Source organism: Triturus cristatus, chromosome 1_2 (assembly GCF_964204655.1).
Source record: "Triturus cristatus chromosome 1_2, aTriCri1.1, whole genome shotgun sequence".
Classification (NCBI taxonomy): domain Eukaryota; kingdom Metazoa; phylum Chordata; class Amphibia; order Caudata; family Salamandridae; genus Triturus; species Triturus cristatus.
The window spans coordinates 1,117,465,419-1,117,489,621 of NC_140580.1; the positions used below are offsets into that span (position 1 = coordinate 1,117,465,419).

Consider the following 24,203-nt stretch of genomic DNA (forward strand, 5'->3'; position numbering starts at 1 on the left):
CCTATTCTCAGTTCCTAAGAAGGAGCCAGGCTTGATTTGCATCATCATCAAGAGCCTCCAGCCGGCTAAGATCTCCTCCATGCCAGCCGCTATGGATGCCAACCTTCATGGGGAGTAACCACTAACCAATCCGATGTCAGTCGCACTGAGGGTTCAAGGAGAGGATCTGGAACACAGACCCGGACAATGTGGCACCAGTGCGGACGATCTAACTTTGTTTCTTACAAGTAAAAGGGGCATGTGCTTGCGTTTCGCTGGGCCTGATAAATATCTCATCTCCAAGGGCCAGATGTACAAATATCTGCTACCAAAATACTGATTGCAAATTTGCGACAAGTACTTTTGCACCCAGTAAGGATTTTTAAGAACCAACCTATGCACTTATAGGTAGATTCTTAAAACACTAATTGTAGTGGGTCGTAATCCGACCTACCTCCTTAGTTTTAATAAGGTAGATCGCAAATTGCAACTCACTTTGATTCTAGTCCATCACAGGAATGTTGGCTTGCTGGGGTCAGCAGGCCATCATGCCTGTGATTGCACTTAAGTTAAGCCAACTTTTTTTTTTTTTTAATGCAACCCGTTTTCTGTAAATAAGCCAGGCCTTTGTTTAAAAAGAAAAAAGTTTAAGTTTGAGAGTTCGCAGTGGTCCCTGCCTATTCCCCAACCAACTTTTTTAAATAAAAATATTCAGAAATGGGTAGCGGGTCTCATAGGGAACCCTTCCTTTTTGGGAATGGGTTCTCATCACAACTCACAGATCAGTACATTTTCAATAGTTTATGACCGCTATTTCGGTCCAAAACCATTGATCCATATGGATAAGAATGGCTATTTGGAAGCAAAGCCTACATCACAGCCCTTACAAATAGAGATTCCTTATCAATTTGTAAACCCATTTTAGGAGTCGGTAAAACATCACAACTCCTAAAATGGGTTTAGTACATTGTAAAAAGTATTCTTGTAGTCGCAAACCTCTAATTGGGGAGTTTACAATAAAAAATATACTTTGCAGATCTGACCCTAAATCACTTAATGGGAATTCATGTTGCAGTAAAGTGGGTCATGGGCCGCTGTATTTTGGGCAGAACCGGTTCTGGTCCAGTAGGAGACTTCAGCTCGAAATGTACCTAGGGTTCAAACTCGCTCACCCTCCCTTCCCCCTGCTAACCCCTATCTTCATTCCCTCTGCTGAGCATTTCCTGCTACTAGCTTCTGGCATAGTTGAGAATGGACACTGATAGGAGTGCAAAGCATACTTCAGAGCAGACTCTAGGTTTGGTTTGGGCATCTCACAAAGCTTGTGGTGGTTCCCAACACTAGCAGACCTGCGACAAGGTGCTTCCCACATAGTCTGGATGAAATGTCTAAACCACCTGTGGATGCCCGTTTTTTCTGTTTCTCCTGCTGTTGTGTGAGAAGGCGAAACTGAAGATTTCAGACACTGACAAGGTCTGTGCTTCAAAGACGAGATGGAGGCAAAATGAATGACAAGAGAAGAGTTGATGTGACCATAGGCTCTGGAAACACAAGCTGTGCTGGTGAGCGTCAAGGAAGTGTAACCAGTAAATGGTCCATCACTTTAGGGTCGTCTGTGGCAAAAGTGAGAACCAAATATTGCTGCATAGACAGAAGCGGAAAAAGAGAACACTGAAAAATAAAGCGGAACTCCCTCAAAGAAGAACATATTTTAATGTGTAACATATCGTTCTAAGCCACTAGGTGAGAAAACACAGGCGAAACTTGGGTAGAGTGTCTGTTACTGGAAGTCCCTTTAACATTCTTGTGTGCACTGCAAAAAGGTATTCTGGCCACCACAGCATGAACCTGGAGTAAGGAGAGACAGGACGTACTCACACTTTTACGGTATTACAATTACATCTCCTATTGCTATTTATCCAAGCAATAGCTTAGAGCAAGCATCCCTTCTAGCCTTTTAAAGGAGAGGATCAATGCATCATGAGAATGCCACCTAAACAAAAGCCAAAATACTAATTTAAGTTTTCAAAATTTGGTCAAATACAGAAATCAAAGTCAATCATGTCCTTCTGTGTTTCAGAGATTTCATAAACAGGTTCTCTTGGATAAAATAAAAAAGAGAAACTTCTCTATACCGAATCATGGCAGAATGAGAGAACAATTTAGTGATTCCTCAACTGCCCACCTGAAAATCAAACATTCTTCATCTTGTGATCTAAATAGTTATGTTTTCTTATTGGAAGACAAAGCAGCCAGGAACACCAGATTCATGCAAATACTGTATCAAAGGTTGCCAAATGAACATCGCCAAGGAGTGAAAGACAGAACAAGATGAACACTAGGAAGCAACAAGGTACAAACTTCAATAACAATACATCATTGTTCTTTTCATCAGGCATTTCTTCAAGACTGGGTCCACCATACACAGACTTTAGCATTTCCCTCAAAGTGGTCTGTGTACAGCATGAGAGAGTCTATGCCTGCACTCATGCACAATGGCCAGAATGGGCCAGCATGCTCTAATAAAGGAATGCACATTTAAACCAACAGATGAATCGCATGGAATATTTGGGATAGCCAGGTCATTGCAAAGAAGATTTCGCAAGCAAGTACACATATAGGTCTAGGATAGACCTAGGTGAGAATTTAATAATCATCCCCTGCCCCAGTTAAACCATCTTCCAAGAACCCTTGTTCTTTGCCAGATCACAAATGATCCATTGTTTACCAATTCGGGATGCCCCCCTTCGTCTTCCAATGTGTTAACAAGAGCTCACAATGTCTTGCAAAAGAACTCAACTACTCAGGGTGTTTGTGTACAAGCTCATAGGACAAGCATTTTGACCACAGCAGCATCCCAATATTTCACGGCTGCAAACAGAATGGCAGTATGAAAGTGATGATTTAACAAGGTCATGACGAGGGCTTGAATTTAGGCACCAACAAGTACAAGACAATTACAACAGATCCATGCTCTTCTGCAATTCAGTGATAGCCCAAAATCACTACAGGAAATGCTGTAGATAAAAGTCTGAGGGCATGGTACGTAGATAAGAGGCGAAGTTTTAAGAGCTTAATATTGTTGGCCATTGGTGACCGTCTTAAGAAGCGACATTGACCAAGATGACAGAAACTCTACCACAAGCATTTCTAGGTATGTGATGAAAAACTACATGTGCATAGGTTAGTTTGTCATCTTAAAACCCAAAAAGGGACATCAAGTTAAGCACATGAATTTAAAAGCCAACTCTGTTACAACTTCTTGCATCTAGGGGCTTCTCCCATACTCCACAAAAGCCACTGCTTTCACTTGGTTGGGAACCTAACCCCCCGAGGTTAGCGGCTAGTCATCGAAGGCTATCCTTGAACTGGGTCATTTTAGGGCAGCTGGCGTTGGAAAAGCCTATGAGGCCCTCCTGTGCACATCACAAAGAGAATTCAAGCCCTGCTCATGACAGGGAGCATTCCTTTATTGTACCTTCATAATCAGAACGACCTGTAGGGAACACGCCAGTCGCTGAGAGGTAGATCAGGAGCACACTGTTGGCGGGCAGCTCCTGTAACAGAAACACACACAGTTTTAATTAGCACACGCTTTGCGGACAGACAGGACACTGCAAACAGATACCAAGCCACAGTATCATGCACCATGTGCTAGGTTACAGCCATCAACAGATGGTTTAGGGCTCTGCGATCCAACTCAGAGGTTGACGTCACAGCAATTCTAATATTCCGATGACTATCCTGCTCAAATCTGTGGCCCTCACAAAGAAGCTGATCGGAGAGCCTTGGTATCGACAGAGCTGAGAACATGAAGAAGCTGAAGACATCTCCTCTTGAAGTCTGAGATGTCGCGATTCATGCTGAAACCATATATTAGTAGTATCGGAAAAAAGAACTAGCAACGTGCAGCATTTTCAAAACGCCCACCTCGGTACTAAGGTAGCCAACAGAGAAGGATACTTGATAAATGGTGACACACGAATACATTAGAATACTATCTGATGAATATATTTGTACTTTGGATATAGATTTTCTGTTTTACAGTAACTTCAGAACTAGTTACTCACAGTGTTCCATTTTTTCATTTGTTGTCTTTTCTGTGCAGGTTTTTTTGCCTGGTCTCTGGTGAACTGTTAATTGGTACTTGAGTAGTGGCTTCAAGGATGTTTCCATCACATGCCAGAGTCTGATTCAGTTTTGTGGAGAAGTATAGTCAGTAGAGAGGGTATATGAGTTTCAAGGAATTGTCAAGTATTTTGGATGGGTCAAGAAATATATATATATATATATATATATATATATATATATGTGTTAATGCTTAAGGCAACACTTTGTACATCTATCCAAAACAGGTCAGATAACAGGTCAGATAATCCATACAGGTGGATATAAACAAGCTCACATCAGCAAGCATTGTAAGAAAAAAAACAACAGAGCAGAAGCCTTGATACAACACACTGTATTACATTACACATATCTCACACCACATAGACTACTCAACATCTTTCCAACAGTGACTGACGGATGCCCCAGGAGTCAATCAGACAATACAAATCTTACACTCATGTTGTGGACTTGTCCACACATATCAAGATACTGAACTGAGGTGTGAGTACAAGTGGGCCACCGGAGCAATACTATAATAGCTTTCAGACCTGGAGTTTGCTTACTGGGACTGGTGTCAAGGCCTAAAAAGAAAAAACAAGTAAACAGAGTTAAGGATCTGGCTCTGTTGCTAGCCAGAAGAGGCATTGCATTTCAAGGATGTCAGCAGGTGCCCCTGGATGACAGAGTGGAGATCGGAACTCGGTGGATGGCAGCAGAATGCTCGGTCTTGTCTGCTATGTGTGAATAGGGAGACACTGGTATGACAGAGCAGAACCTGATGCTCCTGAAGTTGTCAGAGAAAGACAATCATAGAACACCATGAAAGGAAAACATGAAACGGATATATTAGAGACCTACTACCAACTTCTCAGACTTGGATTGCCCAGAAAAAAACGAAGCAAACTAGAGATACTGGGCTGAGTGGGCGGGGTTTACAGCATGGGAGTGGGCCCGCCAGGCACTTTATGTTGGTCTCTAATGCCACCTGACCCAGAGACATAAGCTCCATTTATTTGTGAAGGCAACGGGATATCACGTATAGGCCGAAGACGCACAGACCTATAATTGTCAAACACTTAGACCTACACAAGCACTTAGACCCAAAAAACAGAGCACAATTCTGCACAAATTACTACATTGTGCCACTTATAAAGCAGTCTTTTGGCAGAACCCACTGCACATATTTGTCTACTGGCAGGATCTGAGCTTTGCTGAAGCCATGTCTTCATATTTGATTTGGCTGGTGCCTCCTCTAGATGTCCCCAGTGAAGGGGAGGGCATGGCTCCGGCACCGACCTGAAGATCTACACGCCAGAGCAGGTCCTACTACGTCTTATCCTCCGGGACCGCTAGACCATCATTTCTAGGTTCACAGACTGCTAGGACTGATTCAGGAGGGGTGAGACGGTGAGGATTAGGAGAGACTCTCCCAGCACTGCCAGGTGTTGGTTGTGGAGGTAAAGCACCCGGGCGCTGCACATGCCTCCATCAGGGACATGCAATGATGCCGGCTGGATGAAGCAACCGACTGCGTCACGCCTTCTCAGGGAGAACATCGCTGAGCACCGGTGACTCAGAGACGTGTAAAATGAGCATGGATGGCCTATGCATCTCTGTCCTTGGAAACGACTGGCAGTTTTGTTTGGTAGTGAGCCACATTATTATATTTTCAGAGGCGCTGAAATGGCCTTGACCAGCATCCTCCCTGTGGACATCAGGGGTGTTTTGACTGAATTGGAGGACTGCTGGTGGAATGAGATGGGTAAATCAGTTTTCTACACCCTTGGCACACTTTAAGATCCACTCCAACACCTTATTTGGCCATAGGAGAGGTGCGGCCCCCATCTATATTCTGGAACCAGAAGATTAACTGTGCCTTGTTGCAGGGAGGAAAGAGGCATCAGTAACTGATTATGAAATGCCCCCACCTTCATGGCACTACGAACTATAGACAGGAGCCCTATTGGGTCTGAGTCCTCTGACTATTAATTAGCCTTACAGTGGTGGGCACAAAAGCCAATTCTATCATAACGCGTCCTTAAACTATCCGCACTCTTCGGGAGAACTTTGGCGGGTGGAGGTCTATGCAAGAGATAGTGCCTTTGCAGCTTTCAGAAGGAAAGTCATGTGAACAAATTTCGACGGGGCAGTGTCCTTAGGCCAACGAAGAAGGGCACACAAAAAAGCTAAGAGGGCTTGCCCAATATTTTGCATTGACTAACACATTGAAGATGAGCAGGCCTCAGTAGCTGCACAGCTTGCACAGGGGGAAAGCAGTACTGTGCTATGTAAGAGAATGGGTCTCCATAAAGAGGTCCTAGTTACCAGCCAGGCGACCTTCAAATCACCACTGCGTGAAAAAGGTAAGGCTAACAATGCAAAGAGACTCAAGGAAATGAAAGCGGAAAGTGACACCAAGACTAATACTCTATGAGCTGATATGGACTCCATAGGTGCTAGAACTCTAGAAGCAGAAACAAAGGAAGAGCAAGTTAGGAAGACAAGTGCGTCACACAAAGTCATGCAGGAGGTTGTACAAAACCAAGCATATGCTGCTGGAGCTGCACAATATTAGGCTCCACCCTACATGCATCATCTCTATACGTTTATTGTATTCAATGTGTGGTTTAACCTCATAAAAGTGTGGTACATTTAAATGAATTCTTGGTATGAGATCATTACGGTCACTAAGAGTCCACATGTGAGTGTATTAGGTTGATCAATAGGCTGATGTAACCATAGTCATTACATATTCACGATTAATAATGATTGTTTGCTGTACTGTAACGTGCATCCATTTTAATTCTCACAGTAACGTAGCTTGACATTAGGCCTTAGTTGAAAATGTTTTAATGCTGCCAGTATGCTGTTTTCTCTCCTCCGCAGATGGAATAGTTTGCTTCTTGTTAGCTAGAGAAAGGCCTGTTGTTATGTATTAGATTGCTGATAGTGAGACCTGGGAGAGAAAGGTTGGCAACAGTTGTGAAGCAAGGATGGCGAAAGAAAGCCTTCTGTTCATGATGTACCAGAAGGATGCAACACTCAAGGACAACAGATGTGTACCTAATTGTGTGGAGATGGGAACTTAGGGTGTATGCCGAATCCCTTCAATGCAGTTAGGGGACCGGCTCCCAGTGGTGGGAACCAGATATGGACGTACTGGAAACTGCAAGGTGTATTTTTAATTGACATTTCATAGTTAGTTAGGCAGACTTCATCCTGACTTTGAGAGATCTCTCTCTCTCTTGGGTTTTTTCTGAGTGTAAAGCTTCATGCAGAACAGGTTTTCATTTCCTTCGAACTTCTACTGAAGATTGAACTCATGCTGACACGTTCTATGCTTTCCCTCAAGAAATCCTTTTTAGAGTTATCAGTGTTCCTTAATGTCAGAATAGAAAGGGAAAAGCTTCTTTATGGAATACCTGATCATGTCAATCTGTTTCCTCATTCTGGCTGCTACTATGTTGTATTTACTTTTATTATGACTTAACTTACTGGAACATTTTGGTCTTTCAACTGTATTGTTATACGTTTTAAATCTGGAACTGTTTTGATTAAATACTGGTTGGATTCTTATTTTAAAATAAACCTTCATGTTTGAGATGCCTGTTCTCTACCCTGCTGGGCAATCGCTCTCCTGACGTCCAACTGGAGATGGTGCCTCGAGTGAGACCTTTGACAAGTGTCCCACAACAGAAGACTATATATATTTTAGCAAAGTTCAACAGTTTCCAAAGGTTCAATATTGGTATAGCAAAATTATGAGCCGATAAATGTGCATGCACACATATTGTGTCACTGTGCCATCAAAGATATATCCCTGACCACTCAGGCTGCTGCAGAGACAACTATTTAGACCCATCCCTCAAACTCAGAGCTGACAATGTGAAACACAGGTGGATATTGCCTTTTGGTCAGAAGCTCCACAGTAAACCTGAGCCCTCAAGCCTCATGGGGGGGGGGGAGGTGGGGGTAGATCACAACGCAGAAGAGGCACTTGCAAAAACTCCATCAAGGGGAAAGTAGGAACATAAGACTCTAAACTCAGATTAGTACTCTCCTGACTCACCAAACCCACAAGTGCTGACTGTTCAATTTTCTTTTTTAGTTAGAAAGAGAACTGAATACTTCACACCACCAGAATTCGTGCTGCCTCTTTTGTTCTGTTTCCTACTGAAAGCTTGAGGGGGCAATGGGGTTAATCATTAGGGTAAATAATGGTAAGGCAAAACAATAGTCATTTTTTTCATGGTACGGGCAAGGGATCAGGGGCTGGTTTATCCTACTCCTACCTCTTTGATCTTACAATCTGGAGGCAGAATGTGGGACCTAAAGTTACCCTAAAAGGAGTTTGGTCCCATCAAAACTTAATAATTATAATATTGGTTAATTTACCTACATTTATCTACTTTTTAGATGTTCCTTAGAAAGGTTATATGTTCTCAATCTAGTGCCCTTACGGACTCACAGGAAGTTTCTACGAGGAGTTTGCATATATTTGTCCCCAAATTAACAAGCAAACACACTTTGCTCCAAAGTGACAACCCTATTAAATAATTAAGCAAGAACGGTAAATCAATTTCTTCTCAAGGAGAGGCAAACCTAACCCTAATACTTAATTAGAGAAAGACTCCAAACTCTGCTCATTGTTATAGACCCATCTGCCTTAAGAACACTGATGTCTAATTAATTACGTATATTTTAGCAACAAGACTGGAAACCCTCAAATCTTGCCTGACCCTGAGAGCAAGTGGGCTTTATTGATAGGCCAATAAAATCATAGCAATGTGAGAATAGTAGCCAATTTAATTGAAAGGACTCAGACCAAATCGATTCCCACTAGTTTAGTCTTTTTAGATGCGGAAAAAGCTATTGAACTAGTTGGCTAGTGATTTCACTCTATAGTTATGAACAAGCTTACCTTGCTGTCTTAGCCAGATATTATTACCCTACACCTAGGATAGGTCTCATAGGAGGCCTATTCCACTATTTCCACTGCATAGGGATACCGGACAGGTGGGTCTTCTCTCTTCCTGTCTTACTCTTTGCGCCTTCACAATTGAACCCCTACAAATCCAAATAAGGGAAGAGACAGACACTGAGGAGATTCACTTCAGACTAGATACCCACAAGCTATCATTTAAGGAAAACCGTCTCTTAATCTTGACATCCCCAGAATACTCACTGCCAACTTTGATGACAGATTTGCACAGTTTTGCTACCAAATTCAACAAATTCGAACTCCTCCATTTAACCCTCAGCCAGACAACCGCCAATACCTTGAAGGAACTATCCCCACTCTGATGGGTGCCCAAATCTATCAGATGCCTGGGTATCACCCCAAACTACGCAATCTTTATGGAGAGAACTTCCCACAGTTAGTGGCAGCAATGCGCTATGGACTAAAACATAATTGTTCTAACAAATCTCCTGTTTGGGACATATCAATATTTTCTAAATGAATGTTTAGCAGAGGCTTTTCTATTTAGTCCAGGCTCTTCAGAATACCATGGAGAGATTATTTGAAGAGCTTAAACAAATCTTCTATGCTTTATTTACAGAGCAGTTACACAGGATTAACATGTAAACATTTTCTAAAACCCAAATGAAAGGGAGATCTGGGTTTAACAGATCTTCATATTTATTATAAAGCAGCCCACTCAAGGACGCTTGTTGACTCCCAGAAACAGACCACCTCTGGCCGCTTATGGGGCAAACCCTGACATGAAGCACCTTATGAGATCTACCTTGGAGCCCCAGGGCTCCATGCCCCCCATTAATGCATGTCTTAGGACTCCAACAAAGGTAGGGCTTACATTCTAGGGAGCAGCAACAACAAATGAACCTGACTACTTTTCACATCCCATATACCCTGCTCTACGCAAACCCCGAGTGCTCCACATGGCTTAAACCGGGCCAATTTGATGGCCTGTGTAAATGACAGCTGTACTATGATTCAGGACATGTTTAAGAACAGAAAAACTAAGTCGCTTGATACATGTAATTTAGAGTCTAAATAAAATACTCTCAACTCAAAACCCAGAAGATGAACCTTGTAGTGAGTGGAATCCACCAGAGATTGCCCAACCTTCAACAAATTCATAGATTCAGCGGTTGGACCGAAGACACTATATCCAATATTTATGTTACCCTAACTGGAGCAGGTACAATTAGCCATTGACCCTATATGAAACACTGGACGCGAGTTCTGGAGAAAACAAAATTGAAACCCACATAGGAACTACTTTCGGAAGAACCCCACTAGCACACAAGGAAGGGAAGGCCATTATAAAATTATGCTCGACAGGTATATGTAGCTGAGGAGCTGCCACCAACTCTAACCAAAGAGCGAACAGCAACTTGCTCCTCCTTTGCTGAGACTGTCCATAGATTAATGCTTAGGAGGCAAAAATTGTACCTGCAATGGAACCCATTTTATGATATTCCTTATGAAAATTAGTACAATGATCCTTAGATTGCACTCCTGATATTCAAAAGACAAACAAAATCAGGCAGAGGACTCGTGGCACGGTCTGGGTGCTGCCATGTTGACAATGGCTTTTAATCATCGGAGAAGAAGAGACACACAGCATCTCTATTACAGTGGCATCTGCAAGTCTGGAGTCTACAAGCAATGGGAAGGCAGATCTGGGCACTCAATGAGAAATACTCTGAGTATGAGAAAATCTACCACCCCATATTGCAATACCTGTCACTGGGCTTCTCGATTGCACACTGTCCATCTAGACTTAGTGGCCTTAACCTATTTGCTTACTGAGAACCTGGGCGGGGCATAAATACATATGGGAGATAAGCAGTTGAAACACTCACTGACTTACGATAATAATGTTGATTCATCCATTTTTAAGTTCATACTAAGACTCAAATTTTCCATGGGGAGAAAACACAGGTCCTATCTTTTGATTTACGTGGACAGGGTGATTTGTTAAAAAAGGAAAACATTGAGGGCCCACCTGGGGTACGACAGGAAATGAACATAGACTTCTTGTGTTACTCTGAAAGTGAACCGTGGGGCAAATTTACATCTGGGTCATGCGCGTTGGCAATAAAACACCAGGGGCAGGAAACACACAGAACAGGGCAGCTGAAATACAGCATGGTTGTAAAAAGCAAAATAAAACAAAAGATAAACAAAAGAGGAAACCTACGGTTTCTTCTCACTGAGAACAGTTCTTAGAAACAAAATGGGGGCAGAGGAAGATTCAAGAATAGTGATGTTTCAGGAAACCAGAACAGGGATCCAAAGGTGGTTAAAAGGAGGCTTGGAAAGGCAGAGCAATGTCCGGGTCAGGATCCTATAGGACAAACTAAGGCATCTTTGCAGCCATGAAATACTCTTCTCTCAGATAATCAGGAAGAATATGACTCATTTGTATGCAGCTAGAAACTGGGAAGGAGGATAAAAAGAGGGAGACAAAATCATCTAAAGGATGACGTAAAATAAGACTTGGGGAACGTGAGGGACTGCTTTCAAGCTTCCAATGTCTGTGATTATAATCTACAAGATGTGCATTTTCAGAAAGTCATTGCTAGAGGTGCCAATCAATGACTTGGGTTTGTGATGTATGATAAAAGGAGATGCAAACCGTATACTCTCTGCCTAATGTTAAATTCAATAAAAAAATAGTTTATTAACAAACAGTGGCATCTAAAATTCAGGACTGAATAAAAAAAAAGTCCTACCTAAATAACCAAGAAGTAAAGTTTAGATTCAATTAAGCACAGGGAGGCAAGGATTATGCTGATTTCCCTTTATACTCCACCCTAGCAGCTCAGTTTAACACTCAGTAAAACACATGAACCACAACACATTGTGAACGAGTGTCTGAAAGTGCAAAAAAGATACCTTGTGAAGGTAATCAACCAATATGCATTAAAAGATCGCCTCAAAAGTCTCCTTAACCACCATTCTACATTTAATCCAAAAACAAACACCATGTTCAATAACTCATGTGGTTACTCCCTATAAAACAGCAAAACTGACATCAGATCAATGAGCACATCTTCCTGTAAATTTAATCTTAAAGACACGCATCATAGTCCAACTCTATAATACATATATACAGAGGTCATTCTTTCTTGTTTGGTAGGAAAGTTTTAGTTCTGCATCAGGCCCAGAGCCACAGAGTACGCTTCTCCAAAGCCCATCGGCTATCACCTCTGGTGTAGGAAGCCGCCTCTTCATATGGTATACCAAAAAGAGGTATGCCGTGCAAAGAGTCCAGGTATTCTCTTACTAGCAGGAGCTTGCTCTAGAAATCTCAAGGTGCTCTTTTAGGGAGTAGTGGGGTCGAGCAGCCTTAGGCCTATCAGAGAGGCGTGTCAGACATCTGCAAATACACACAATAGTCAATAAATCATGCACACGACTCAATAAGGAGGGCCACACTAATTTATAAAAATAACACGCATCTTTATATAACTTTAGACACCAGGATCATCAAAATCTGATATGTACTTTTTAAAATAGCAGGTTTGTAGTAATCATGTTTTTGATAGTTTAAATTGTAGCTGAAGTACTTGTTTGCAAAGTTAATCTCGGGAGAAATCATACGCTGCATACAGTCACTCAACAACGACTTACGGGACTTATCTTCTGGACTTAAGGTGTGTATAGGGCAGGATCCAAGGCAGCACCAAGAGGTCACATCGGGCGCACTCGGGCAGCCGAGTGCAGGGGTGCAACTCAGCGTCAGGTGCAAAACATATACTGCATTCGGGCACTTCACAGTGACTTACGGGACCAAACTCCAGGAATTATGGTGAGTATGGGAAACGGAATGAGGCAGCACCAATGGGTCACCTCGAGCGGCAGTGGGGCAGGCAGGTGAAGAGGTACTTTTCAGCATCGGGGACCCAATGTTATCCTTTGGGGATAGGTCCGGGTAAAAAGAGGCTGCAGTCTTGGACTGGAAAACCAGTTGGGTTGAACCAGCAAGTGGGCTCAGTTCTCACAATGCTAGGGGACACCTCGGGTGTGGAGGTGTCTTTAACTGTCGGATTTTCGTCACTTGGAGCAGTCGGGGTAGAGGGGTTCTGCAAACAGGGACTGCATGCGGCATCAGGAAATCCACAGTGGGAAAGTCCAAGGCGGGCTTTGTCTCTGGGGGGCTCGGGGGCCAGGGTGGCACAGTTGGCCCACTTCCACTCGAGCTTGGAGTGACGGGTGCAGTAGTGCTTGGCTGTGTCTGGTTTTCACGGTTTTGAGGTCCTCTCAGGTTTCTTTGGGAGCCTGCAGAATGCAGGGAAGCAGCTCAGCTGCTCCAGGGAAGTTCCTGAGTATTGGCAGACGTGCCAGCAGTCCTCCCAGTCTTTTTAAGGCACAGTAGGTTGCAGGATTAATCGACTTTGGCGCAATGGTCGGGTAAAGAAGCGCATCTTCAACGATATCATGAACTGGAGCGAGGTTGGAGCTGTACTGATGCATACGGTTATGTTGCTCCAGATCCTGGTTACATTGATGGAAAAGGCCTTTTGCTTTGTTTTTTACACCTCTTTGCTTCCGGTCTGATGTCCTGACTTCAGGTGTGCTGAGATCCAGCAGAAATGGAGAACTGGCCAGCGAGATGGCTGGAGGTGGAAGTTGGACTGTTCTGTAAATGATTCAGCTGGCTTTGAAGATGATGAGGGCCAGCAAGGGGAGACAGGGAAGTTCTATCAGGATTGAAATTTGACGATATTTCTTCAAGCCTGAGTGAGAAAGTGCTGCATTGTGTGTAGGATGCCCTTAAGAGGAGTCAGTGCGGACTCTGGGAGGCCATGGAGCAGGGTGTTTTCACCACCCATATGTGAGAGTATGAGGAATTGAAAAGCAATTCTGAAGTCACTTTCTGGAAGGATTAATTTTGCTTTGTTAAGTAGAGCAAGCCGGTACTAGCTTGTCTTGGTTTTCTTGGCAATGTGTTTTTTCAAGATGACGTTGGTGTACAGGATGAATCAGAGTGACCAGGCACTAGGAGGAAGTTGGAGTTTGAAGCTGTGAAGGGTAATGTGATTGAGGCTGGTCTGTATTCATTCTTGCTTTCGGCAAATAACATAAAATCTGCCTTGGTGGGGTTAAGCTTCAGCTGGATGCTAGACATCAGGGTCTGGATGAAGAGCATGCAGTGTTAGAGGCTTTGTAATTCTTTATTGACTGTTCAATTAATTGAAATCTTTACAGTAAAAAGCGCAATACTGTTCCCCCCACCCCCTCTCCCCCACACCCTCCAATCTCTTGAGTCCTTGTAACAGCAGTTGTCCCCAGGCCCGCATGAGCTCTTAAGTCAAAGTTATTTGCACTTGCAGATGGTAAAAAAGCTCTAGCTGCGAGACCATTTGTTGGTGTGGGCATCTTCTCCTATGCAGTTGGTTAAATATCATCAAATAAGGCTTGTCTCCTCAAGTTAAGCCTATACAGTACAATCCTGCATGAGGCCAGCTTGTCCTAAGGACTTGTAGGTGGACTGGGACTCTATGACCAAGATTGAGTGAGCTGGTGGACAAAGAGGCCCTTGCAATCCGTATCATCTACGCCTAATAGAGATTTACTGTGCAAAAAGCTAAAAAATTGTAAAAAAGATAAAGTGCAAAGAGTGCTGATTTAAAGTGCTGCATGCTTTCCCTTAAAGGCCTGTTGATTATTCTGTAGCAGTCAGAAAACACGGACCGGTAGAGACTTGAAAGTCGGGAATGCGTAAACTGGACTAATAGATTAATAGATGGCGGCACTTGTTGTGCTTCCCCTTGTGACCTGCCAGAGATCTGCCGTGCTACCCCCTTAAAGGAATAACGTGCATTGTGCTCGTAAAAGTTTGCAATAGTTAGCTTGTTAAGGGAAAAGCGCTAGTCTGCACAGACTCGTTAAGAGCAATTCTGATTAGATTCGTAAATTTACCCAGTCTGGCTAAGTTGCATGCCGTGGTTTCACTAAAGCACAGGTCCGAAGCTGCCGGGCAAGTCCTGACTCCCTTTGCCCTTTGGCCAGTTTGGGGCAGCAACACAGATGATACAGCCAATTCTATGCAATAAAAACATAGTCTGCACAAGACCACTTCCACCTTACGTGTTCAGTCTGGATTAAAATCTGTGATTCGTTGCACGGAGAGTCTCATGTACATTATTTTCCTACAGGGCTGTGCTGTCAAAGCATCGCAAAAATAGTGTTGAGCTTTACCCAGGATGTACGTAATTTCCAATGGCTATGTAATGGAGCTGGGGAGATTGAAGAGTCTTTCTCAAACGATGTTACCAATACCTGCTTGTTTGCTGCTTTTTACCAAGCGGACAGAGGAATGTCAGGTGATTGCAAGCTTACTACTTCAGTCTTCAAGGTGTCAATTGCCTGGCCAAATCTGAAGTGCCAGAGGGAAACCTCCTCCTCAAAATGAACCCTAATAGGTGTTTGAGAGATTCTGCTGGGGCTCCGGAGAACCTGATGAAGAGTTTTATTAGGTCTCTCTGGCTGCCAAGACCAAGCTCCAGCCTCAACCTTGATTTTCTGGCATGCCGCGGTTCTAGCAACACTGACTTGTATGTCTTGGCTTGTGCAGTAATTGAGGACCTGGATAGGTCTCCAGGAAAGGCCAGATGACCACAGCTAATGGCAAGTATCAGTTTTACTTTTAAGACTGTCGGCATTGGCTCGGCGGTAGGACTTAGCAAGCAGTGGCTCAATTGTTTCAGTATGTGGATGACACGGTTGGCCTTTGTGCTAAGGTGTTTTTGGTGGGTGGTCGCATTGGCCCTTTCTGAAAACCAGACCTCAAGGTAGTTGTAGGCTGTTACAGTCCCAATTTGCAGATCTCCCAGTTGCCAGTGAGCTTGCCTTTTGTGTGGGTATTTTCCAAACACTACTACCTTGGTTTTACCCTGATTGACCCGTAGGTGGTTCTCCTGGTTATAATGTTCACGCGTGATGAGGGCTCTCTCGATGTGTTAAAGGCACTTCAGGACTGAAGCAGAGAAGGCTGTATATTGCCTGCATATTGGTGAATTTGAACCTTTTTACAGGTGAATAGCGCTCCCAGGAGCTCCACATAAAGGTTGAATATGATAGGGGACAGTACAGAACCCAGGAGAATCCACAGGCGACCAAAGTCTTCTCTATTGTAAACTAGAGGTACACATGTGAACAAACTGGTGCTGGTTGGAAAGGTGCGAGATAAACCACTGAAGGACATTGCCACGGAATTCCTTTTGAGGCTTCAAAGAGTGGATGAGGGTGGCTTAGTTAATGGTGTCAAAAGCAGATGAGAGATCCAGCAGTATCAGAAGGGTCATCGTCACCTTTGATCATCCGGACAGCTGCATCTAATATGTGCAAGGTAGCTGTCTCCATGCAGCAACACGGTCAGAAGCCAGATTGGCTTTTTTTATGATCTTGCCGATAAGGGTAGTTGAGTGATGGGCCAGTGGTTGGTGAGGTCATTAGGGTCTAGTGTAGGTTTCTTTAGAAGTGGGAGAACCTGGTCCCTTGAAAGCTTCCTGGAACATGCCTTGAGTGAGGGAGGCGTTGACAATGGTGAAGAGGGGAGAAAGGGCTTTTCTAGAGAGCTTTGATGAAAGACGAGGTTATGACATCATCTTCATTGAAAGGTGCTTTCGGGGAGTGGAGTATCTTGGTAACATCTGAGAGAGACAGAGCTTTGAAGGAGAACTATTGTGGATGCTATGAAAGTGGCTGGGTCTAAGAGAAAAAGCAGGCTTGCTGTTGCTAGTGTGCTGTAGGATGTTCTGTTTTTTTTCAATGAAAAGGCTGATGTCACTGCATTGTCTGCGAAGTGTGGGATATGATGGTCAGGCAGCATTTTTATGCAATGCTTTAATGTCTTGAAGAGTTTTCTGCTTTTGTTAACAGCTTCATTGATGGTGTTGGAATAGTACTTAACTTTGGTTAATGTGATGAGTGCTGTGCGGAGAGACTTAAGTTGTGAGGGCAAAGGGGACTCTATTTTTATTCCATTTTCTTTCCTATGTGCGGAAAAAGTGTTTGTTTTTTGCAGGGTCTTTGGAGCAAGCTGGTGCTGTGGATTTCCACCAGCAGATATTGTGTTTTAGTTGGAGTGTAGGTGTTCAAATGGTTTTCCAGAAGACAGATGAAGTTGTTTAGAAGGGTGCTAATGTCTGATGTGAAATCCGTAGGGTGACTGATGAGTTCAAAGTTCAAGTTGTCGATAGAGACGTCTTTCAAGGATTTGAAGCACTATTCTGTAAAAGAGAAGCAACTGATCTTCTAACCACTTTCCTCTGGAAAACAAACCAACTGACTTTATGACCAGGAATCGTGCAGATCGGTACACTGCTCTGCCTCCCAAGCCTCCATTTAACCATCTCTGGATCTCTGTACTGGTTTTCCTGAATCATCACTATTGTTGAGTATGCAAATCCTTTGCAAACATTGCTACCTTCAGCTATGGAGAGCCCATTAAGGCAGAGGACCCGGGAAGCTAGCCTGGACGGATGAAGCTAGAGAGTCCACTATCCTCGACAGTTGTCTCAATGAGATCGTGTCAGTTTTTAACGCTCTTTTCATTTCCCTTTTGAAGGACATCAGCTTCCAGACTCCCATCAGAAGGGTTGCTGACGCAGTCCCCTACAAACCCCAGACATTTGGGAAATGTTCACAATTATTACAAAATACAGACTGTGCAGGATATTTACCATCATTTGGCAAAAAATCTATAGATCCTGAGTAATTTGGAACTTATTGTTCAAGTAGACGATTAGCGCCGCTAAAGATCTCATTTACTTAAAAAGCTTTGTGAAGCATCGTGACATTAATGAAAGGCCGAGGGGCTTACTCGGTATACAAGCACCTGAGCCTTGCAAAACTGCAAGCAAGCACCATTTAGATTCATCTCAATATTCAGGTATTCTCTCTGAGGACTTCCTGGAGGAGATGGATCTCCTCTAACTTGAAGGGCCAACAGTTTAACAATGAGCTCAGTTCTCAAGAGTCGGTCGAGCAATCGAGAGCAACCTACAGCTCCTTTCCTTCCAATGCCACAATCATGTTCTATATCAAAAGGTCAACCTCGATGTACGACATGAAGAATCTCTGGTTGTACAAACGTGCTGTAAAACTTAAAGCAAAACTCTATGTGAAAATATCAGACTGCTTCTAACACAGAGGCATCCCTGTGATGTAGGACCAGTTACTGGAGTAGAGTGCCAGCCATTCCCCTACTTTTACTTGCAAGACTTGATCTCAACTAGGTAAAAACTCCAATGATGTTTGTGGTAAATACACTGCGTTGTGTGCAACCTCTTTGGAAATAGCCCCTACAGGGATGAAGTTCCTGACACTGCAGCTCCTGCCACTGCCCCACTCTGGGTGGATTGATAATGTTTGGGAACCTTGGATGTAGGAGTGGCTCGCGAAGGAATCCTTATCGCCAACGATTGTGATGAAAACTTCGATTAATGAGAATGGAGTCTCATCTCAGGCAGTGAACGTGCTCTTAAACTTTCCAAGCACTTTAATAAATTGCCAACAAAAAGGCAGACCTACACCACAAGCCTTGCGTCCACCACAGTTAGCTCAACCCTAGTAACAGGGACCAGCCTCTGTAGATGGATGGAGAGCAGTTCACTTTACTGAGTACACCAATGACTCTCTGTGCCGCTCCAGAAAGTGTCTCCTGGGAGATATCAGGACCAGAACCTTGGCCTCCCCAGCCATGACAAAATGTAGGTCAGATCAAAGAGCTATTATTGACAATTCTGCCAAAAGAGCTCTATTGCCTTTCTGGGCTCCTGAGATAACTTGTTCAAAGAGGTTGTCATTTTACCATTAATATCTGTAGCATCCACGACTTAGTCATCTAAAGATGGCAAAGGATATCCTACCTACAGACCTTTCTTAACCTATCTGTCCAGTGGTCTGCGTGGCTTTACCTGTATGAACTGCCCTTGTATGATAGTGCTCAATTTGAAGATCCCAGAAGGCAATGCCATTCTTGCTACAAATCCCTTCTACTTCCTTCTCTTAAAACTTTGCCCATTCTTCAGGTTATCATCGTGTTCATGCTCCTCAGGACGGAACTTGGCCCTCTTGCCAGAGTGCCCGGACACCGTCTTTTCACCTGCTGTATACAATTTGAATGCCGACTTCATGTCCTTGGTACCTATATCTTCAGGATAAGTGGAATCCTGTTTCCAAGTAGGGTCTCCTACTGCTATATAGTTGCATTTGAGACAGATATTTCACCTGTGCTTTGGTGTGGGCTTGCTCATACTCATTACACTGATCCCTGAAGGTACATGAGACAGTCTTACCGGCATAGTCCGAAGGTACTTGGCCAATGGACAAACAGAGCCCTTGTCCACGGCAAAAAATTATCTACTCTTCCTCCATGTATTCCTCTGGGTAAAAGTTTCCTGTGTACCACTGCATATGGAATTATTCTACAACCACACAGCTGGCCCCAAACAGGGAAAAACAAACATAAATGTGTGAAGTGAAATATACAAGTATGTATGTTAGCAGAACGAACTTAAAATGCTTAATTATCCCTACTTTACATAGGGTCTCCAACCGCCGGAGTATTGGGCCTACTCTGCCCCTGAAAGAAGCACATGGGACGAGATTGAAGGGGGAGGGTTACTGCTCATGGGTACCATCTGGCCACGTGTGCTCAGCGTTACCATGAGCTCCGCGGAGGTTAGAGGCAGAAGGACTGCTCATTAGCATATGGGATCAGGAACTCCAGGAGAGCTGATGCGCTTGGAACTCATCACTGCATATGGGGCATACACGAAATTGTCACCGGATTGGACAGCACATAAAGAGGTTTGACTCTCTGGCTGATACCATTATATCCATCACCTCATCCTCCTTCCTCTGTGGTGCACACCTGACTACAGACAGAATGCAAATCCAATCAGAATCCTGAACATGAAAGCAACCACCCCATTAAAAGGGGAACAAAGGAAATACAGCGTGACGCCCTTCGAAGTGTCTGTAGTCTTTTGGGAGCGCTCAGGTGCTCTTTTGGGAGCGCTAAGGGCTAAAACACAGAAATAGCATGACTTACAATGTAAAATGCCAGTCAGAGAACACACAAACCACAACTCTAGGTCTACTCTTTAAATTGAATGACAATATGCCTATTCCTAGCTGCTGAGCAGCTAGAGCAAGGACAAAACTGTGGCTGAAGGCGCTTTTGAAGAGAACCTCAACTGCTATGAGAATTGTACTGCAATCTGTTACGGGTTATATGTTTAGGTCTCGGCTAGCGTAGGCTGCGCAGACATGCGCAGTCTCGCTGGCGAGATTTTATGTTTTTGCGTAGCTTTCACTAGCGGGGTTTAAGCCCCGCCCCTCTTTTCCATTGGCTGGCGTCACCGTTTATGCTAAACGGTGGCCAGCCATTGATAAAGAGCTTCCAGTGACGTACACGTTTCTCTTTTAGACCCGTCCCGGTTGGACTGGCCCGTCTGACTTCGTGCTGGCGTAAAAGGTTTCTTATCTTTATGGGGCCAAACACATGGCCCCATAAAGACAAGAAACCTTTTAGCAGGCGAGGCCGTCCAAGTGGGACAGCAGAAAAAGGATACGAAAACGTCATGGCGAGCGCTTGGCATTTTCTTACTGTCACGCGCTATGTCACTGTAATCCGTGATTTATCTGCAGGGAGTCCTTCTATACCAAACACAAGCACCTTCATGGCATTTTGTGCCACAGCATTCGTTCCTAAACATCTCTAGATTCCTTGCGTGGAGACAGTACAAGCAATTTCCGGGCATGTAAGATCCGCAGAGCCGTGTTTGTTGTCTCGCAGTTTTATATAGCTCGAATTCAACCTGGAGGTATCAGGGTGCTTTACAGGAGCACCAGCTGTTCCAGACGGGCACATCCATGTTTTGTTAGGCGCGGGGAGATGAAGTGATTTGCCCAGAATCACAAGAGGTTGCGCCGCAGAGACTCGAACCTGGTTACCCAGCTACGAGGTCAAATGCTCTAACCGTTAGGCCACATCTTAATGAGTCCAGCCTGCAGGGACAGGGGCCCCTGTACTTACACTCCAGAGTGTGTCACTCCTGGGCGTGTCACTCTTAAGTTTGTCAGTCCTGTGTGTCTCTCCTGAGGTTATCACTCCTGTATATATCACTACTGGGTGTGTCATTACTGAGGGTGTCACTCCTGAGTGTGTCACTGGGGCGTGGGGGAGAGCAAACAACCCCGTACTGGTCACCGTGTTCTATTTGTATGCCGATGCTTGTTTAAACCCGAGATGCGCTTGGTGGGCGCTATACCCCGACCTTGTCACGTGAGAGCTTGTGTCTCACTCTCCGCCAACCAGCAGGAAGTGCGTGAATCTTCTGGGAGAGAGAGGCACTTATGGAGGGGAGAGAGTGCATCCCCCACGAGCATGAGAGTACCTCTGAGGCACGTGACAGTGAGTGCATGTGTGAGGACGTGTAAGATCTGCAGAGCCGTGTTTTTTGTCTTGCAGTTTTATATAGCCCCAAACGACCCGGAGGTATCATGGCGCTTTACACGAGCACCAGCTGTTCCAGACGGGCACATCCATGTTTTGTTAGGCGTGGGGAGATGCAGTGATTTGCCCAGAATCACAAGAGGTTGAGCCGCAGAGACTCGAACCTGGTAACCCAGCTTCGAGGTCATTCGCTCTAACAGTTAGGCCACATCTTAATGAGTCCAGAAGCAGAGACAGGGTCCCCTGTACTTACACTCCAGATTGTGTTACTCCTGGGTGTGTCACTATTAGTTTGACAGTCCTGTGTGTCTCTCCTGAGGTTATCACTCCTGGATGTATCCCTACTGGGTGTGTCATTACTGAGGGTCTCACTCCTGAGTGTGCCACTGGGGCGTGGGGGAGAGCAAACAACCCCGTACTGGTCACCGTGTTCTATTTGTATGCCGATGCTTGTTTAAACCCAAGAGGCGCTTGGTGGGCGCTATACCCCGACATTGTCACGTGAGAGCTTGTGTCTCACTCTTCGCCAACCAGCAGGAAGTGCGTGAATCTTCTGGGAGCGAGGGGCACTTATGGAGGGGAGAGAGTGTATCCCCCACGAGCACGAGAGTACCTCTGAGGCACGTGACAGTGAGTGCATGTGTGAGGGCGTGTAAGATCCGCAGATCTGTGTTGTTTGTCTTGCAATTTTATATAGCTCAAACTCAACCCGGAGGTATCATGGCGCTATACACGAGCACCAGATGTTGCAGACGGGCACATCCATGTTTTGTTAGGTGTGGGGAGATGAAGTGATTTGCCCAGAATCACAAGAGGTTGAGCCGCAGAGATTCGAACCTGGTAACCCAGCTTCGAGGTCATTCGCTTTAACAGTTAGGCCACATCTTAATGAGTCCAGCCTGCAGGGACAGGGGCCCATGTACTTACACTCCAGAGTGTGTCACTCCTGGGCGTGTCACTCTTAAGTTTGTCAGTCCTGTGTGTCTCTCCTGAGGGTATCACTCCTGGATGTAACACTACTGGGTGTCATTACTGAGGGTGTCACTCCTGAGTGTGTCACCTGGGCGTGGGGGAGAGAAAACAACCCAGTTCTGATCACCATGTTCTATTTGTATGCCGATGCTTGTTTAAATCTGAGAGGCACACTTCACACGTACTGTAATGTACAAACTACGCACAATCCATCATGGTCAGTCTTCTGAATGAAAGGCAGCTACCGTTGAATAAATAAACACTGATCGTGTCTCCCAGCTGTTTCACATGCAGACCCCACAGAGGGCAGTGCTTTGACGCGCACCCTCTGAGCTTTGTAACACTCACTTGCAGCCTCCGACTCTGTACACCTCCAGAGCCACACACCTATTCCTATGTGTACCTCTCCTCTGTCCCCGGCCACACGCTTTCTCAGCGTACTGAAACTCCCCTGGATGTCTAGCTCCTCTTTACTCCTCTTGGCGCTATGTCGTATGCTACAGGAGCAGGCGCAGTGCTGTGAGGTGAACAAGGGAGGGCGCCTCATTTCCTCACAGCTGTGATCGGTAGCAATCTGAGTATGTCAGGCATGTGAGGAGGAGCACCAACCACCAAAAAATACAATGATTCTGTTTTAAATGCAAGCCTGCAGCTGTTCCACAACTACAACAACATCGGTAGTCATAGACGCACTGTTGACACATTCTGTAGAGTGCACACCACGCACACACTTGACACGTACTGTAGTGTACACACCACACACACACTTGACACGTACTGTAATGTACAAACTATGCATAATCCGTCACGATCAGTCTTTTGAATGAAAGGCAGCTACCGTTGAATAAATAAACACTGATCATGTCTCCGAAGTCCGCGCTCGGCATTACTCACAGTGAGGACTCTAGAATCTTCCTTTCAGAAACTGTTGCTAAGCTCGAAACTGCATTAAAGGTTTGCAAGATTTGGCTCCCTCTAACCCACGGCTCTTACCTTCATTAGGTACGCCTTCTGTGTTGTGTACCGTTCCCATTGTACCCTTCACACTTTGTAGCACACAGTGTAGACAAGGGTATTCATAGACAAGTGTAGACACTTTCTAAACAAAAGGGGTCATATGTGGTTCGGCGAAGTGGCAAACCCTCGGCAAGGGTTGACTGGTCAGCTTTCAGTTGACGATTGCTGCATTCAGGTGTTAAACTGGTACTAATGAGGTGCAGCTTTGCTCATACACTATTAGTAATTGTTAAACTGTCAAAAAACTGAAATATTACTGCTACATATTGTGCCACATTATGTTACATATTCGACTTTCCTGGCTACATAATTATGTCAACCCTATTCTTCACAGCCGTGCTATAGTGCTTTATAGTGTTTTATTAGCTGATGTAAGAAATACCTCATGGGCAGATATTTCTATTGTTCTGGTGTCAATCTGGCACTGACCAGATGTGGCAACAACACCTTGTCACAGCCTGGAGTGCTGGTCCATTGGCAGAAACCCCAATCTGAAGCGAGAATAAACAATATACATGGGCGGCGGGTCATTATATCCAAATAAGTTTTTCTGCCCCTATAGATTTAGTTTCCAACTATCGCTATCATGTACTGCTAGTAACTGCGGCCTCCGTGGTGGTTCTTTCTGGCTTATCTGTACGTCATAGAAATTTTCACCATTTAGAAATAAATAAATCTAAA

The 24,203-nt window shown here is 44.5% G+C and overlaps 1 protein-coding gene across 5 annotated transcripts in view; it reads right to left on the minus strand.

Moving 5' to 3' along the window:
* SCAI (suppressor of cancer cell invasion) overlaps window positions 1-24,203 on the minus strand; it is a 561,593-nt gene that overhangs the window by 82,671 nt on the left and 454,719 nt on the right. For all 5 annotated transcript variants that reach the window (XM_085613779.1, XM_085613781.1, XM_085613780.1 and 2 more), the window contains one exon: window positions 3,458-3,536. In XM_085613779.1, coding sequence (XP_085469905.1) covers window positions 3,458-3,536 — 79 coding nt within the window. The remainder of the gene's footprint in view (window positions 1-3,457; window positions 3,537-24,203) is intronic.